The sequence below is a fragment of the Notamacropus eugenii genome, chromosome 1, assembly GCF_028372415.1.
Source record: "Notamacropus eugenii isolate mMacEug1 chromosome 1, mMacEug1.pri_v2, whole genome shotgun sequence".
In the NCBI taxonomy this organism is placed as follows: Eukaryota; Metazoa; Chordata; class Mammalia; order Diprotodontia; family Macropodidae; genus Notamacropus; species Notamacropus eugenii.
The window spans coordinates 612,801,105-612,819,650 of NC_092872.1; the positions used below are offsets into that span (position 1 = coordinate 612,801,105).

General features: G+C 40.7%; 1 protein-coding gene across 1 annotated transcript in view; it reads right to left on the minus strand.

Annotated features, from left to right (window-relative positions):
* XPO7 (exportin 7) overlaps window positions 1-11,567 on the minus strand; it is a 90,128-nt gene extending 78,561 nt beyond the window's left edge. Inside the window, exon 1 of the mRNA XM_072634943.1 lies at window positions 11,421-11,567. Within this exon, the coding sequence (XP_072491044.1) occupies window positions 11,421-11,438 (18 nt within the window). The 5' untranslated portion in view covers window positions 11,439-11,567. The remainder of the gene's footprint in view (window positions 1-11,420) is intronic.
* Window positions 11,568-18,546: the final 6,979 nt, after the last annotated feature.

The following is an 18,546-nucleotide window of genomic DNA, read 5'->3' on the forward strand; positions in this document are numbered from 1 at the left end:
ACATAGTTACTAATGATTTCTGAGGCACTGTTGCAAATAAAAGGTGCTACAAGACTGGTAAGGGGCAAACTTCTCAATTTCTTTAAATGGCAAAACAGATTCTTCAAACTGTATACAGGGTGATCCTGATCATCATTCCTGGTAAAATTCTAGAATGAATGGCTAAAAGCATGGTTTGAGAGCACTGAAGACAGTTTAGTGATCACTACAAAGCAGTATAGTCTGACAGGTCATGTCAAGATGACTGTATTTTCTTATTTGACAATGTTACTGGAGGAACAGAGTAGGGTAATACCAAAAACTATGATACATACATATTTCAATAAAGTATTTGACAAAGTGATAATATCCTTATAGATTATTGATTTAAAGCTAGAATGAATCTTTACAGATGAAGAAGCATAAGAGAGAGAGGTTCAGTGGCTTGCCTACCATCACCCAGAAGTCCTCTAACTCCAAACCCTTTCCATTGTACCATGTGGAGATAGATACAGATGGGATAATTGTAGAGTTAGAAATGATTTAACAACAGAACCCAAAGAGTGGTGATCAATAACCTAAAGAGAAATCTTTAGTGGAATGCTACCAAACTTTGCCTTTAGGCTTATCTTATTCAGACATTTATCAACAACTTCAATGAAATCATAATCATTCTTATTGAATCTGCAGTTAGCAAAAGGGATATTTAATATACTAGATAACAATTGGGATCTGAAAATAAATTCTGACAGACTAAAGTAATGGTGTCAATCTAAGCAGATGAAATTAACACTAAATTTTAAATCTTTTTTTTTTTTTAAATTTTATTCATTTTGAACTTAAATACACCAAGAAAAAAAAAGTCCATATACACAGAATGGCACAAAAAGAATTCAGTGTGAAACCATGCATCTCTATTTCACGCTGTTTACTTTTTTTAAACTATGTAACAAATATTACACATCATTTTCCAAACTATCCTGCTTTTCAGTGCTTCCCTAAGTTTTCTTTTTTTCTCTACTGTATACTTTTTTCTCCACCCTGCACTAGAGAAGCCCACCTTTAGACAAGGATGTCTGTGTTAAATTTTAAATCTTTAAGGTAGAAGAAAATCTACTATACAAGAACAGGATGGGAGCAAGGCTAGAACACACATGATCTGAACATTTTAGTGTAAACGGTAAGCAAAATAGGAAAAAAGAATTATAGTTGGTTCTGCTATAACTCAACATATACATTCTCCAAAAGCATCAAGGTATGTAAAATTGCACAATAAAAACCATAGAGCTTGTAAGAAAAATGGGGCTGGGGCAAAAGCTCAAAAACTTCATCAGTGACACATACCGAAAAGAATCTAATAAAAACCAGTAACAGTTTTATACATGTTAAATAGTTCAGAAATAAGTAAATTCTACATTAGTGGCAGGCCTCAGCAACTCAAGGCTTGGAGGCCTGAGGCCTTGGCATAAGTCTAAAGAGATAAGGGTAGTGGTAAGGATGGTACCCTTCTCTGCTTACAGTTCCTGCTGTATCACAAGATATACAATAAATATGGCACTTTACCTTGAAAAAGTCCTCAAGTTTACTTATAGACATGAGTACTGGAAGGGTTGCAGTTTTTGAGTTACTGTGAAATAGTGCCATTTTCTGCATTCTTGCTCTTCTGGTGGAAGAAATCTTGAAGAAGCAAACTCAAAATCCAAGTTACATTCAAAATGTTCCCTGATACATCAGTTGCATTGGAACAAATCTGCACTTTCAAAACACGCATTACAGAAGAATTAACTGTACAGTCAAAAAAAGTAATTTGATTTTATTTTAGGCTGGAAGAGCAAGTTATAGTTCCACCTGTTCTCTAACTTATTCAAAGTCTTAAGATTTTCAATTCTGACATTTTAGAAACAGCAACAACCTGGAGAAAATCATTAGTGTGAGAAGGGCATTCATAACAGTGAGGATTCAAAATCAAGTCCTATGAAGGGTAGTTAAAGGAATTGGTGATATATATAGGCAGAAGAATATGAAGATTGAAAAGTGAAGATTTGTTCTTTACCATTGAAGAGCTCAAGAATTTTCAAACGGAAAAAGGATTATGTTTATTCTACTTGACCACAGGGGAAGAACAAGGCCCACTATGTGAAGGAAAGTTTCAGGGCAGGAAGAGTTAAGCTAAAAAGAACCTAACAATTGCCCAAATATGAAATGGGCTGCTAGAATAGATAATGGATTCCTCTTATACCAGAGGAATTCGATCAGGGTTCGAATGACTTTTGGTCAGAAAAATTACAACATAGATTGGATAGATAGATGATGTTTAAGCTTTTTTCTAATTCTAAAGACAGGAAAAAGATTCAACAATCTTGGATTTATTTACTATATCTTTATTTACCAAACCCTTATTATCAAGCTGATAGTAATCCCTGCTGTAGCTGGATTATCATGATCAAATACAGCAAGTAATTCTCAAGGCTGATCTGTCTCCAGGCAATAAAAATGGTTCTTATTTACATAATGGTTTATAATTTATAAAGTGAGATTATCCCAACAACCCCATGAGGTCGCTTGTTATTATTATTCCCCTTTACAGCTAATTAAATTGAAGTTCATTGAGATGAAGTCATTTGCCCAAGGTGAATACAACAGATCCAGAGGAGAGCTAACTTAGTCACATAAACCTAGAAGGGCTCTGTAGAGGTAGGGCCAGTTAAGGTTATGGGCCTCTTCTCATTAAAGCAAAGCAGTCATGCCCAGTCTAGGGAAGGGGAAAGAATATGCACTTCTACACTGCCTACTACGTGCTAGGCACTATGCTAAATGCTTTTTACAATCATCTCATTTGATCTTCACAACAATCCTGGGAGGTAGGTGCTGTCGTTATCCTCATTTTACATTTGAGGAAACTTAAGCAAGAATTTGCCCAGAGTCACATAGCGTTTGAGGATGGATTGGAGCCTGGGTCTTCCTAAGTCCAGACTTAGCACCCTTTTCATTATACCATACCAGCTGCCTCTTCGATCAGCATGAGATTGGACTTGAGTGCTCACCTTAAAAGGGAGTTGCTTCCACTGGCATAAAACTGCACAAATATGTCTGTGTACTGTGATTCAATCTTCCTGAAGTTCTTGGATTGGGCTGAGCAAAGATGGCAGCCCCATCTTTAGAAGCCTGATTTAAAATAGGTTTCTAGTCCATTTATTAGAAAGCCTACAAAAATACTCATCCAAATCATCTCTCAAGATGAACTAGAAAATCCTGAACACATTCTCCTTTTGCCAGTGCTCACTAAAAAGAAAAAGAAAAAACTGACATGGCTAATGCAGAAATTTGTTTTGCATGACCACACAAATTTGTAAATGGGTTTTTTCTTGCCTTCTTAATAAGTAGGGGAGAAAGAGAATTTTGAACTAAGATAAAACTGAATTTAAAAAAAGAACCAAAGGAAAAACAAATTATGATCCTAAAACTACAAAACTCAAAAGTCAGATAAGCTTTGGTTTTCATTTATGCTGATGAATTTCTCTCCTAATTTTAAGATCTCTAAGGTCCTTCCTAGTTTAATCAATCAACAAGTATTTATTAAATGCCACCTGTTTTGAGTGCTAAGAATACAAGTACAAAGGATGATATAATTGCTTATATTTTAATGAGACAAGTACATATAGAAAAATATACAGCATAAATAAAATGTAAACAAATATATGCAAAGTCATTAAGTACAAGGAGGGCAGTCGGGGGAGGGAAGCTTTTATGGAGAGGATTCATGCAGAAGAGCTATGTACTTGAGCTATGTCTTCAAAACTGGATTCCAAGAGGCAGGCTTAAGGGAGAGCGCATTCCAGGTATGGGAGTCAGCCAATGCAAAAGCCTATGTGAAGAATAAGGTGTGGCTGGATCCAAGTGTGCAGGAGGGAGGATAACATCCAATGAGGCTGGAAAGATACGTTGGATTTAGGTGTGAAGGGCTTTAAGAGTCTAGAGGAAATCATTGGATTTGAATGAGTAAGGAAGTCATGTCATCAGATCCATACCTATGGAAAATTTCCATGGCAGCAAAGTAAGTAGTTTGTAGGATGGACCAGAGAGGGAAAGAGATCTGAAGCAGGGAGATCAATCAGAGTGCTGTCGAATAAATAATGAGGACCTAAACTAAGGTGGTAACTGTGTGAGTAGAGTCAGATGGGAGGATGCTGTAAAGACAGAAATCTGACAAGATCTGACAACTGACTGGATTTGTGGGGTAAGGGGAAAGTGAGTAGCTAAGGCGGGGTCCAGGTTACAAACCTGGGAAACTGAGATGAAACAATTCAACACAATAGGGAAGTCTGAAAGAGGTTTTGTAGGGGAAGATAATGAGCTTAATTCTGGACACAGAGTCAGAGATGTTGCCTGGATATTCAGTATGAAATGTCCAATATACAACTGGTGACATGGAACTGGAGCTCAGGGAAGAGATTTGGGCTAGATATATAAATCCGGGACTCTCATCTACACAGAGGTGATAGTTAAAAATGCATAAGAGGAGAAGAGATGGGAGGGAGGGGAGAAAAGAGGACCTAGAATACAACCCTGGTGAACACCCACATTTAGGAGATTTGATGTGGCTGATGAACCAGCAATCTGAGGAGTGATCAAAAGAAACAGGAGTACTGTCTAGGAAAAACAGGTGGTCTAGAATGTCAAGTGCAGAAGACAGGTCAAGAAGGAAAAGGAGTGAGAACACCATCAGATTTAATAATTACAACATCACTTAACTTGAAGCCAGAATGCAAAGGGTTGAGGAGTTTCAGAGAGGAGAGGAAGGAGTAGTATAGACAGCTGACTTTCCTGCTATTCCTCACACAAGACACTCACCTCCCTTTCACTGGCTATCCCCTCAGACTCCTGTTTTCACCAACTTCCTTCAATTTTCAGCTAAAATTTCACCTTCTACAGAAGGATATCAAACATAGGGCCAACACTCAAAATAACATAGGCCTTAACCAGATTAAGATGTAACTGAAAAATGTTTAACAAAATGAAAAAAAATTTTAAAACACAGAAATTGTTAATATGTGGTTTTCTAAGTCAGTATCTAAGTCAATTTTCTAAGTCAGATCCTTATGTATGGTTTAGTTCCCCCCATTTCTATGAGTTTCATAACATCATTTTCAAGGAAGCCAAACATCAAATCCCAAATTTCCTGATCCTCCTTAATTTTAGTGTTTAATTAACCTCCACCTTTCTACAGCTGATTTGTACATTGCTTGCATGTTGTCTCTTCCATTAAACTATGAACTCCCTGAGAGCAGCAACTGTCTTTTGCCCTTCTTTGTCTCACCAGCACTTGGCACAGTGCCTGGCACATAGCAGAGAATAGCTTTAGAATGATAGGGTCTGATAAAGTTTTTTAAGGAAGTTTGAAGTCACTGATTCTATGCTTTTCTGATAGCATAAAATTAAAAGAGTAACAGCCAGACAGGAAGAAAAAAAGATAGATGTAAAGATTATAGATGTAGAGTTAGAAGGGATCTTAATACCCTTCAAGTCCAACACCCTCATTTTACAAATGAGAAGTCAAAAATTGTTCAATGGCGAAAAGGTAGTAGTGACAAAAACCCTCTCCACCCCATGTGGAATCCAACATTCATTCCACTTCTGAAACTATTTCATGCAACTTTCTTATTAAAAAATAGTTGAGAACAGTAGAAGGTAAAAACATTAACTACTAAAAGATGTTAAATTGGTATTCAAAGCAATTTCTGGTTGGATACTACAGCAAATATGACCCATCTATCTAGCCTCTGGGTAAACGGTGTTGGAAGTTTTTAAAAAGCAAACTAAATTTTGTATTTAAATCAGACAATATCCTTTTGGAATGCAGAAATAAAATATGAAAAAAGTCGAGTCACTGAGATGAATGAAAAAACTGTACGAGTCAAACTTAAGACATTTTTTTTTAAATTAGGAGAAATACATGGAATTTTTTTTTTTTAATCAACACAATCTAAGGAAAATAGGGCACTTTTCTTAAGATAAAGTGATGATACATATTATACTTATTTTAAGGACCTGACAAGTATTTTAAAAATTACTTGGGGAGGTGGAAAAATTTAGAACTCAAAATCTTATAAAAGCAAATGCTGAAAACCATAAATAAATGAACAAATGAATGAAGAAGGGGGGGAAAAGACTTGGAGAGTTTCTGAGAAAATACTGCTCCTCTTTTTATAATCTTCAAGCCTTAATCACACACCTTTCAGCTACAAACCCAACTCAAACTTTCCTGCAGATATGCTTGGTTTAACTCCAAAATCCTTTCCACTATGCTACCACACTCTTCAAACCACTTAATTTAAGTCACCTGATCACACAGGGAGACCATTAGATTAGTTTGCATACAACCACAGTAAGCCTTCCTTTAAATTCACCACAGCTATAAGAATGAACTGCAACTCCATCTTGCCTTTGAAGGAGGTATTTTTTCCAGTATGTCTGATTCCTCAAACTACCAATATCAATTTTCTCTCAGTCTCTCTTTTAAGTTTTAACCAGTGTGTTTTCAGAGAGAAATTACTATTTCACTAACCATGAAGTTAATTCAAATAATGCTTCCTATGTTTATAGTTCAACTTACAAAAATATACATTTTTCTACTTTGCTAGGGGCAATGTGAAGTTCTGAAGCAAAACATCAAATCCCAGAGAAAGATTTGGAAATAGAAAATATAGCTACATAAACTTATGAAATTGTGATTATGAAGTTATTAATCACAAGTGAACAGAATTTTAAATGCAGATAATAAATAAACCAAGTGGAGAACCTGCTGCCTCAAGGCCACATGTGACCCTCTAGGTCCTCAAGTGTGACCCTATGACTGAATCCAAGCCAAGTTTTTGTGGTCTTGGGGCTGAAGGTCACCCCTCCCCAATAAACTATGCAAATAAGTGAAAATGAAATGAAAACATAGAGGTAAGAGAAGAAGTTATGGGAGTGGGGTCACTTAACAATGCAATGCTATTAAAGCCAGTTGGTCAAGTTAATGTATTAAGAAAATAATGTTGCTTATGCATCTAAAAAGCTGCTCCTCCTCCATCTCCATATGTTCCTCTTCCCATGGCTTTAAAAGTTATAGAACCCACTTTACAGGTTAATTATCAAAAGTATATTTAAAAGTCAATGAAAATGAGAGGTAACACATCTATACAGTTGCATTATCTATTGTACTGATTTTAGGTGATTCCTAAAGAATGATGCAGTTCCTGATCTCTTAAAGGAGGAAAATAATCTTAGTACTTATATGTAGAAACAGAGGCTTTAACATGTTGGTTTTATTGGTTGGTTACACTTTAAAAAATTTCAGGGTTGTGGTACAATATTCTTTCTAAAATCCTACTGGGGAAAGAAAATAAAGCTGGTGAGTAGCAATGTAATTTTTTGAATCTTAAAAAAGGACAAAATTCACTTAGTAAGACAACGAAAAGGAATCTTAAGCCCCTTAGAAATATAATTCTATTTCTTGTGGATTCTGTTCCATAAAGCTTGAATCACATTTGTGTGAGCATAAAGGTAGTCTCTTCTCAACACTTATGAAGCTCATTCTTACAAGTGAGAAACTGAAATCTGACATACGAGGTGGATATAAATATGTTTTTAAGACATCCAGGTATACTGACAAGAGGGAGAGAGGTGGAAAAGTGAATTCATTCCAAGTTCTCTGAATTCAACCATGTAACAAAAATTCAGCATTTCCCCCAACAACTTCCATCTCTATTACTATCCTATCCTTTCATATACCTTTTAATGATAGTTTTGACATGCTACCTGGGTAACAGCATCAGGATACTGTACTCCACCTTCAGTAATCCTGCTTTGGATAGGAAGGAATTACTAAAGTTACAGTCTTCTTTCTCTATTAATTAACAAAATATGTGTAAGTAGTATGTAACTCTTTAGAAGATGATTTCACAAAACAGATCACCCATGGCTCCTACCTTCATTATCTTTCATATTTTTAAAGGCCAATTAAATACCCATCAATTCTATCTGTTGTAGTAGGGCTTACAGTTTTGCATCCTGTTAAATTTTAACCTTCCTGTTTTAAATGATTCTTCACGATTCCCCAGTTATACTAGCAGTCAATATTTAATTACTGCTTTGGAAACTTTAAAATAATGAGTGCCTCCTTTAATGATATTCATAGCACTTTTGGCAGTAACATTCCACAAAAGTATACATGGACCAGGTTTAAAACAATGAAAAACAATCATTTTTCATTCATATAATCATTTTCTCTCCCCCACAACTACCCTAAGCCAAGATCCTAAAATTTTTTTTTTATATTACATGGCCACAGGGTCAAGTAGAACATCTGATCCTTTTAATTTCTTACTACTATTACACACTAAGTGTCATTCTCACAATTTGTAAAATTTGTAAGCTTCTGAGGGCTTCTGTCATCCTTTATCTTTGTATGCCCACATTTTGCACAATGCATTATATTTACAGTAACTTTGCTTTTAAAATATTGAATTCCAATCTGACACAGACTTCTTAGAGAGTATGTTTATTCATCTTTAAATATTAAAAAACTGAGGAAGGCAAATGAAAATAGGTAAAGAGAATCTTACACTGACAGTTTTTTTTCTCAATCATACTCTGTAATCATTTTTATGGTTGATGAAATGACAAACTTGGGTAACTTCTATAGTAACTTGTTAAATATGACACCACGATGCAAAATTAGATCATAATTTTTCTTCTACCAAACTTTTTAGCCTTTAGAATCTTCTAGAACTATTATCCCATAAGAAAATTTAGAAAATACCTTCCATGACTTTAGTTTACAGCTAACCCAAAAATCACCAGGGTGCATGGAATATGCTTACTTTGAATAAACTACTCACCCTGGTGGCCCAGAGAGGTACCAAATATGTGATGAACCAAAAATTATAGTAGTGTACCTGCAACTTTCAAATACAAATAATCGTGACTCTGTAATGACAAGTCCAACAGTATTACAGTACAAGTTCTTTAACGCACTGCATTTAAGACTGAAGATTAGGGATTGAATTTGATTTCATTATTAACAGAGAACATCTAGATGAAGAAACTCCCTCCACCAATGCATCTCCTTCCAGGTACTCTCCTCTCTGTATCTCCTCTGCAATTCACAGTCTTAGAGTGGCCCACAACACTATGAGGTAAAGGGACTTCCTCAGGATCACCAAACCACAACTGTGATAGAGATGAGACCTGAACCTGGATGTCTCTGGCTGTGAAGGCCACTCTGTATTAATTATGCCAGGTTGTTTCAGACTTAACTTTCATTAAATAATATTAATCTATTGCTACTTTTCGAATATACTGTCATGGGTCTTTCCTTGGAAGGTTTTAATAACTATAAAAAGTTATCCCTTGACCTTATCTTAATGTTTGTGAAGAATGTATACTATGAAATCACTTAAAAGGCTTACAGAAAAAGCAGCAATCTGTAAAACTCTCAAGTTCTGTTGATAAATACTAAAGAACACCACCCACTACTTTGGAATACTGTACCAAAACTCTTAAAAAAAGTAGAGTAGAAGTATTGAATGTATCTCTTTGCTTTCAAAACTGAATTACTGGATTTTTTCCTAAAACAACACTATGGAAGAATATTTTAATGATTCTCTGATATTCATCTTACCAGGGCTCTCTTTTGGCTTAAACTGTGGAAGTTTGTAAACTAATTGTAAGAATTTTTTGCTTTGAATTCCCAGAGCCTAACTGACATATTTGTACCTTGTTACTACAAGGCAAGGTAGTGTGGGGTGCTCAACATGTAACATGACTGAGCAGTCACAAATTCCCATTTTCCTTCTTACAGCTAAAGACTAATTTTTGTCTAGTAATCCCAACATTTAATACAGTACTTGTTATTAGAACATAGCAAGCATTTAAAGAAATGTTGGTTGGTTGATTCTCCCTCCACAAATGTTTGCATTTACTTATCTGTGTGCAAGTGTATTCTTTCAGTAAAATCTGTTCTTGAGGACGCAGGCTATGTGGTTTTGTTTTTGAATATCTAGCAAGTGAGGCACTTGATTTTTCGGTTAAGAGAAAAGCACTTTGGTTCTCTTTTACAGAAACTGCCTTTTGGACATCATTATTATTTTCCGGTGGCGTGCTACTGGGCTCAAAGTCAAGACACTTCCACTCTCTTTACATGAGTCCCTTCCGCTTGAACATATTCCTGCCAGCAGTTTTGGTCAAGACTTATTTTTAAAAATGTGATGGCTGATGTTTCCCCGGTTATTCACCTTTGACACAGCACTTTCCTCAGAATCATCTTGTAAGATGGGTGGTTAGAAGTATTACTTTATGCCCATTCTGCGGATAAGGAGGGAAGTGAAGGTCAGAGAGGTTAAGGGACTTGCCTGCCCCCAGCGCCCGGCCGGCCGGGGAGTCCAGGTGGGCCGCCGGCGCCCTCCCTTTCCACTGGCCACCCCCGCGTGGAGCTCCCACGGGGGCTTCTGGGAGGATCCCCCCACAGCCCCCGCCGCTCTAGGCCTTCCCTCCCCCCGCTTCTGGAGCACCATCACCCCCTCTTCCCATGCTCCTGGCACCATTTTTGGGCCAAACGTCCCCCTCCCGAGGCGGCCACGCGGTCCAGGAGCCCGCAGAAAAGGTGGCCTAGGCCCAGGTACTCCAGGAGAGACGGGGTGGGGGAGGGGAAGGGAGCCACACCTGGGACCCCCCCTTCCCCAGAACGGGCTCCTCCGAACCTCGCACTGCACCACTCGGGGCAGACACACCCCTCGTTTCCAAGGGGGTGTGGGTGCTGAACCGGAGCTCGCGGGGGCCTCGGGGCTTGGCGCCCATTTTGGAGGCGAGAGGAGGCCGTGCAGGGAGGGGAGGAGGGGGGGGGTCTCCTCGGGTGGGGGCGGGGGAGCGCGGGAAGGGTTGGCGCGTCCTTTCTCGCGAGGCGCAGGCCGGCCAGCCCGCCAGCCCGCCCGCTGCCCGTCAGGGTCGGGAGGCGGGCGAGGAGGCCCCGCGGGGAGGGGGGGCGGCCGAAGGGGCCTCCTCACGCGCGCTCTCTCCGGGGAGGCTGCCTCCCGCCCCTCCCTCCAGGCCCAGTACCGAGGGGAGGGGACGAAAGGGGGGGAGGCCCAGCCTGACGAGGGATCGATCGGGTTTGAGCTGAAGCTGGCCGCCGCTTCTTGCGCCTCGGGTCCCCCGGGAAGGGAGAGCCGAGCTGAGGCCAGGCCAGGCGCGGGGCGGACTGGAAAGGATTAGGGCAGTGGAGGCCGCGGCCGACCGGCGGTGGGCCCCGGCCCGCCAAGGGGGGGCAAGGCTCCGGAGGCCGCGCGGGCCCCGGCGCCGGCACGAGCCCCCAGGGCCGCGCGCGCCTCCATCTCCTTCCTTCTCCTCCACTCCACCTCCACCTCGGCTCTCCGGGGCCGCCCCCCCGCGGCTCCTCTCACCTGCACATGATCCGCCATTTTGCTCCATTCATGCTCCTCTGTGGTCCCCCCTTTTCCCCCCCCCTTCCTCGCGCACCTCGGCCAGGGCCGCCGCCGCCGTAGCCGCCGATACCACCGCCGATGCGCCTGCGCGCTAGGCGCACCCCCCCCCCCTTACGCCTGTAGCGTAGCCCACCCAGAACCGTACGAGCCGCCGCGGCCGCCAACCCCGTTGCAGAATACGCAGCGCTGGTGGGACGGCGTAAACGCGCGCAACGTCAGCGACCCGGAGAAAGCGTTGGGAGGGAGGGAGGGCTCCGGGAGGAGGCGAGAGCCAGAACGGAGGAGGGGGAGGGGGGAACAAAGCATTGTTTACATGGTTCTTAAAGGGGCCGAGCCTACCCCGCAGCGGGCGGGCGGGCAAGTGTAGGCTACAGGATCTGGGTCGGGTGGCCCAGCGCGGCAGGGGCGAGGCTCCTCTGTGAACCCGACCTTGGAGACCCCGTCCCCATCAGCCCCTTAGCACCCTGCATCTTTACAGAACCTCAGCCTCTCAGATCCTGGTGCTTTTCTCTTGGTTTGTCTTTTCAGTCCCTAAGCGAGTTGGGGGTCTACACCCGCTACCATCTCTTCCCGGGCCAACAGCCAAACCAGCCTCCTCATCCCGGCGGTGGAGGTGGGGGTGGGGGCGGACCTGTTTAAACATAGGCGTACTGTAGTAAAATGTTTTTCATGCAGGGAGTGGAGGAGGACATCCTTTCCCATTCATTTCAAAAATGTATTAAGCGCCTACTGTATGCAGCCCAAGGTGCCAAGCCTCGGGGGACGCGAGTGGGCAGGGAAGGGACTGACCCCGAAAGAGATAAGGGATCCCCAACCTCGTGGGCTCACGGACTGCAGGACTCGTCCACAGGTAGCTGTAATGCGGTAAAAATGGCAAACAAAGAGGGAAAAGGCCCTGGGGGTGGGGGGAGGCGGGGAGCCTCCCCCCTGCTCGGAGCTTCCATGGCTCCGCCCTCCCTCAGCCCGGGTGTCGGGGGCAGACCCGGGGTCGTCCGCTGGGAGCCCACTCCCCTCAGATGCCCTCTGCCACCCGCTTCTCGTGCACGCGCCTCGCTTGAAGGAAGAGGGCCCCTCTGTGCCAAAGCCCTCCGCGGCTACAGATGACCTTCCCCCCCACTCCCCCAGCAGAGGGCCCCCACCAAATCGGAGCAGCCCCGCGTCTCCCCCACTCTCAGAAAACCCTCACTGGCTTCGCCATCCACCACCTATCTCCTTTGCTGGCTGAACTTGAGAAAGCTGTCTACACTCGCTGACTCCGGTCCTCTTCTCTCACGCAATTCTAAACCGCAAATAACTCGATCGTTTCAAATGAACCAACTCTCCCTGAAGTTAACCCTGACTGCAGCCAAGATTAGAAGGAAAGCAGAAAGCTTGGGGGAAATTTTTTTTTACTGGAAATGTCTTTGATACAGGCCTCATGTCTCAACTATATAGGGAACTGAGTCAAATTTGTAAGAATGGGAGTCATCCTCCAATGGACAAATGGTCAAAGGACATGAACAGGCAGTTTTCTGACAATCTAAGCTATCTATAGTCATATTTTTAAAATGCTCTAAATCACTATCCATGCAAATTAAAACAACTCTGAAGTGCCACCTCACACCTGTCAGATTGACTAACATGAGAGAAAAGGAAAATGACAAATGTTGGAGGAGATATGGGAAAATTGGTGGAGTTGTGAACTGCTCCAGCCATTCAGGAGAACAATTTGAAACTATTCCCAAAGAGCTATAAAACCTTGTATACTTTTTGACCCATCAGCACCACTACTAGGTCTGTATCCCAAAGCGATTTTAAAAGGGGGCATGGGGACCTATTTGTACAAAAATATTTATAGCAACTCTTTTTGAGGTACCTAAGAATTGGAAACTGAGAGGATGCCCATCAGTTAGAGAAGGACTGAACTAATTGTGGCATGTGATTGTAAGGGAATGCTGTTGTGCTATAAGAAACTGACAAACAGGATGCTTTCAGAAAAACCTGGCAAGACTTATAAGAACTGTTGTAAGGTGAAATGAACAAGATAGGAGAATATTGTATGCAGTAACAGCAACATTGTACAATGATTAACTCTAAATGGCTTAGCTATTCTGGCTAATACAATGATCCAAGGCATCCAAAAGACTCATGATGAAAAATGCTGTCCACCTCTAAAGAAAGAACTGATAAGAGTCTGAATGTAAATCAAAGCCTACTATTTTTATTGGGGGAGATTTTTATTAGTCTTTTGAGGTTTGTCTCTTCTTTCATGACATGACTAATATGGAAATATGTTTTGCATGATTACACATGTATAACCTATATCAATTTGTTTACCATATCAGGGAGGGGCAAGGAAAGGAAGGAAAGAAGACAATTTGGAACTCAAGATTTTTAAAAATGAATGTTCAAAATTGTTTTTACATGTAATTGGGAAAAAATAAAACAGTATTAAAAATAAAGTTACTACCGATCTCATAAGTGCCAAGCCCAGTAGTCTTTTATCAGTCCTTATCTTTCTTGACGTCTCTCCAGTCTTTGACTAAGGGACTTTCACATACATATTGATTCTCTCTCAAATACCCTAACCACTCAGTTCTCGAATTTATTCTCCTCAGCCACACACAAAGATGGTCACATCTTCCATTTTGCCATCACCCATAAATATATCACCTCCCTGTCCAAAAATTCTGGAATCCCCTTATTTAACAATAGTCTATTGGCTTTTCATCTCTCCCTCTACCTTCACTTACAGAAACCTACACTTTATCCCAACCATGACCTCCAATCCCTTGACCCCACAACTTTCCCAGTTCATCTCTCTTACACTAGCCACTCTTCTCTTCTCCCTCTCTTGACCCCTTGATGAACCAATTCAACTCTACGCTGTCTTCTCTTGAATCCCAATCTGCCTTATCACCAATTATACCCAGCCAAAATCTCAGCATTGGGACACTCCCATCATTTGTCGACTTTGCTTGCACCTACATATGTGCTGCTAAACAAAGATAGAGGGAATCAAGGAACTAGTCTGAGTCCAAAAATTTGTTACTCAATTGCAATTTCAGTGTCTCTCACTGCTGCTAGGAAATCCTACTATACCTTCCTTATCAACTCACTATTCCATGCTCCACAGGGGCTCCTCCAAACTTTTTTATCTCTCCTCCAATCTCCCATGGCTCCCCACTAACCCCCAATTCTCTCCGATGAGATCCTTGCTTCATATTTTACAGAAAAAAATGAGACCATTCTCCATGAGCACCCACTTTTCTCTTCCTCATCTCCTTTCAGGTATATTCTGCCACCATCACCTCTTTCACCCCTGTTTCACATGATGAAATGGCCTTTCTCCTTACCGAGGTTAACAACTCTAGTTGTTTGAATGATCCCATTCCATCCCATTTCCTCCAACAGATTACCTGCCTCTGTTATTCCCACCCTTTCCCTAATTTTCAAACCCTCATTTCTTACTGCCTACAAATATACCAGTGTCTCTTCTGTCTTGAAAAAAAGCCCTCACTTGATCCTTCCATCCCTGCTATCTTCCTCTCTCCTGCCTTTTGTAGTTAAACTATTTGAAAAGACCATCTACAATAGATGCTTCCAATTTCTCTTCATTCATTATATTCTTAACTCCTTATAATCTGCCTTCCAACCTCATCATTCCACCCAAAATGATCTCTCCAAAGTTACTAATAATTTCTTAATTGCCAAATCCAATGGCCTTTTTTCTTTTTTCATTTTTTAAAAATTATTTTATTTGTTTTCAGTGTTCTACAATCACTTCCATATATCTTAGATTTTTTTTCCCTCTCCCTCTCCTTCCTTCTCCCCTACCTGAGATGGCATGCAATTTTGTATAGGTTCTACACATACATTCCTATTAAATACATTTTCACCTTAGTCATGTTGCATAGAAGAATTAAAATGATTGGGAGAAATAAAACAAAACAAAACATAATACAAACGAAAATGGTCTGCTTCATTCTGTAATCAAATTCTATTGTTCTTTCCCTGGGTGTGGAAGGCATTTTGCCTCGAGACCATTGGGAATTTTTAAGTCCTTGCATTGGAATGAAGTACTAAGTCTACCAGAAAAATTCCTCACACACTCTGGTTGTTGCTGTGTACAAAGTTCTCCTGGTTCTGCTCCTTTCACTCAGCATCAGTTTATATAAGTCTTTCCAGGCCTCCTTGAAGTCTTTCTTATACCACAATAGTATTCCATTATATTCATATACCATAATTTATTCAGCCATTCCCCAATTGATGGGCATCCCCTTGATTTCCAATTTTTAACCACCACAAAGAGAGCGGCTATAAATATTTTTGTACATATGGGACCCTTTCCTATTTTTATGATCTCTTGGGGATGCAGTCCTAGAAGTGGTATTGTTGGGTTAAAGCGTATGCACATTTTTGTAGCCCTTAGGGCATAGTTCCAAATTGCTCTCCAGAATGGTTGGATCAGCTCACAGCTCCACCAACAATGAATTAGTGTTCCAACTCTTCCACATCTTCTCCAACATTGATCATCTCCCTGTTTTGTCATGTTATCCACTCTGATAGGGGTAATGTGCTATCTCAGAGCTGTTTTAATTTGCATCTCTAGTCAATAGTGATTTGGAGCATTTTTTCATATAACTATAGATAGCTTTAATTTCTTCCTCTGAAAACTGCCTGTTCGTATCCTTTGACCATTTTTCAATTGGGGAATGATTTGTATTCTTGTACAGTTGACTCAGTTCTCTATATATTTTAGAAATGAGGCCTTTGTCACAGATGCTAGTTGCAAAAATTCTTTCCCAGTTTTCTGCTTCCTCTTAATCTTGGTTGCATTGGATTTGGTTGTGCAAAAACTTTTCAATTTAATGTAATCAAAATTATCCATTTTGCACTTTATAATGTTTTCTATCTCTTGTTTGGTCAAAAATTTTTCCATTCTCCATAAATCTGATAAATACACTATTCCTTGCTCCACTAGTTTGTTTTTAGTATCAGTCTTTATATGTAGATCATGTCCTCACTTTATTCTTGTGCACCATGTCAAGCCTTGGTCTATGCTCAGTTTCCGCCACACTGTCATCCAGTTTTCCCAATAATTTTTGTCAAACAGTGAGTTCTTATCCCAGAAGCTGGGGTCCTTGGGTTTATCAAATGGTAGATTGCTATATTCATTGAGTACTGTGTCTTGAGTATCTAACCTATTCCACTGGTCTACCCTTCTGTTTCTTAGCCGGTACCAAGTTGTTTTAATAATTGCTGCTTTATAATCCAATTTGAGATCTGGTAGAGCTAGGCCACCTTCCCTAGAATTTCTTTTCATTAGTTCTCTTGATATTCTAGACCTTTTGTTCTTCCAGATGAAGTTTGATATTATTTTTTTCAGCTCTAGAAAATAATTATCTGATAGTTTGATTGGAATGGCACTGGATAACTAAATTAATTTAGGTACAATTATCATTTTTATTATATTGGCTTGGCCTACCAACGAGCAACTGATATTTTCCATTCACTTAGATCTGACTTTATCTGTGTGAAAAATATGTTTTGTAATTGTGTTCATATAGTCCCTGGGTTTGTTTTGGCAGATAGACTCCCAAATATTTTATAGTGTCTACCCTAGCTTTAAATGGGATTTCTCTTTCTATCTCTTGCTGTTGGGCTTTGCTAGTAATATATAGAAATGCAGAAGATTTGTGTGGGTTTATTTTGTAACCTATAACTTTGTCAAAGTTGTTTATTATTTCAAGTAGTTTTTTATTTGGTTCTCTGGGATTCCTAAGTATATCAATGGCCTTTTTTCAATCCTCATTCTCTTTGACCTCTGCAGCCATTTGACGCTGTTGATCGCTCTTTCTTCCTGGCTATTCTTTCTGCTCTAGGTTTTTCTGTCCTGGATCTCCTCCTACCTATCAGACCACTCCTGTGTCCTTTGCTAAGTTCTCCTCCAGATCATCCCTTCTATTGATAGGTGTCCTTTATGGTTTTGTCCTGGGCCTTCTCTTCTTCCTCTATACTACTTCACTTGGGGATCTCATCAGCTCCCATGAACTTAATTACCATCTTTATGCTGATGATTCTTAAATCTACTTTTCTTGCCCTAATCTCTCTTTTGACCTCTATTCTCACATCTCCAAATGCCTTCCAGACATCTCAAACTAGATGTCCAGTAGACTTCTTAAATTCATCATATCCAAAACAGAACTTAATTTTTCCCCTAAATCCTCCACTGCCTCCTATGTTCCCTGTTACTGTAGAAGGTATATGAGCGTGTTCAGGGAGGACTACCACCTCCCATGTGAGGGTTTGCTGAACCCTTTTCAGGGCTGCTTGTCCACCTTCACCCAACTTTTACCTATGTCTCCAAGAAGCTGTAGCATGTGCAGTGACCACATCCAGATAAAATGTCTGGGCAGAAAGGCTAAACCAGGTTGAGGATAATTGACAGGCCTCAAACTCATCAGTGAGTTAGGGGGATGTCTATCCCAAGCATGAGAAGATGTTTCCCTTAAGAATGAGATGAGAACAATTTGTTCCAAGGACCATGAAGGCAGCTGAAGCAAATGATATGGAGTACTCTTAGAGCCTGGTCAGACATCAAAGACAACAGGGTCACCCAATGCATCCTAAGCCATTGCCTGTCATCCTAACTTTTGTCTTGCTACTGGACTTTGATGGCTCTGGAAGAGAGTGAGGTGATGACTTTGTGCAACTCTGCCTCATATAAACCCAATTCACTTGAAAGTCAATATATTAGCCATGGTATCACTGGTCCTCTTTGAAAACATGAAGGTAGAAAAAGAACAGAATAACAGAATACATCTTCTCTGGCTGTTTCCCATTCTTTGAATGCCCTCCCTCCTCTGCCTTGACTACTGACCTCTCTGGCTTCCTTTGAAGTCCCAACTAAAATTCCACCTTCCACAGGAAGCCTTCCTCAAACCCTATTAATTCTGACTTTTAATTATTTCCTATTTATCCTGCCTATAGCTCACTTTATATATATTTGTTTGCAAGTTATCTCCCCCATTAGATTGTAAGCTCCTTGAGGACAAGAACTTCCTTTTGCCTCCTTTTGTATCCCTAGTGCTTAGCATATGCC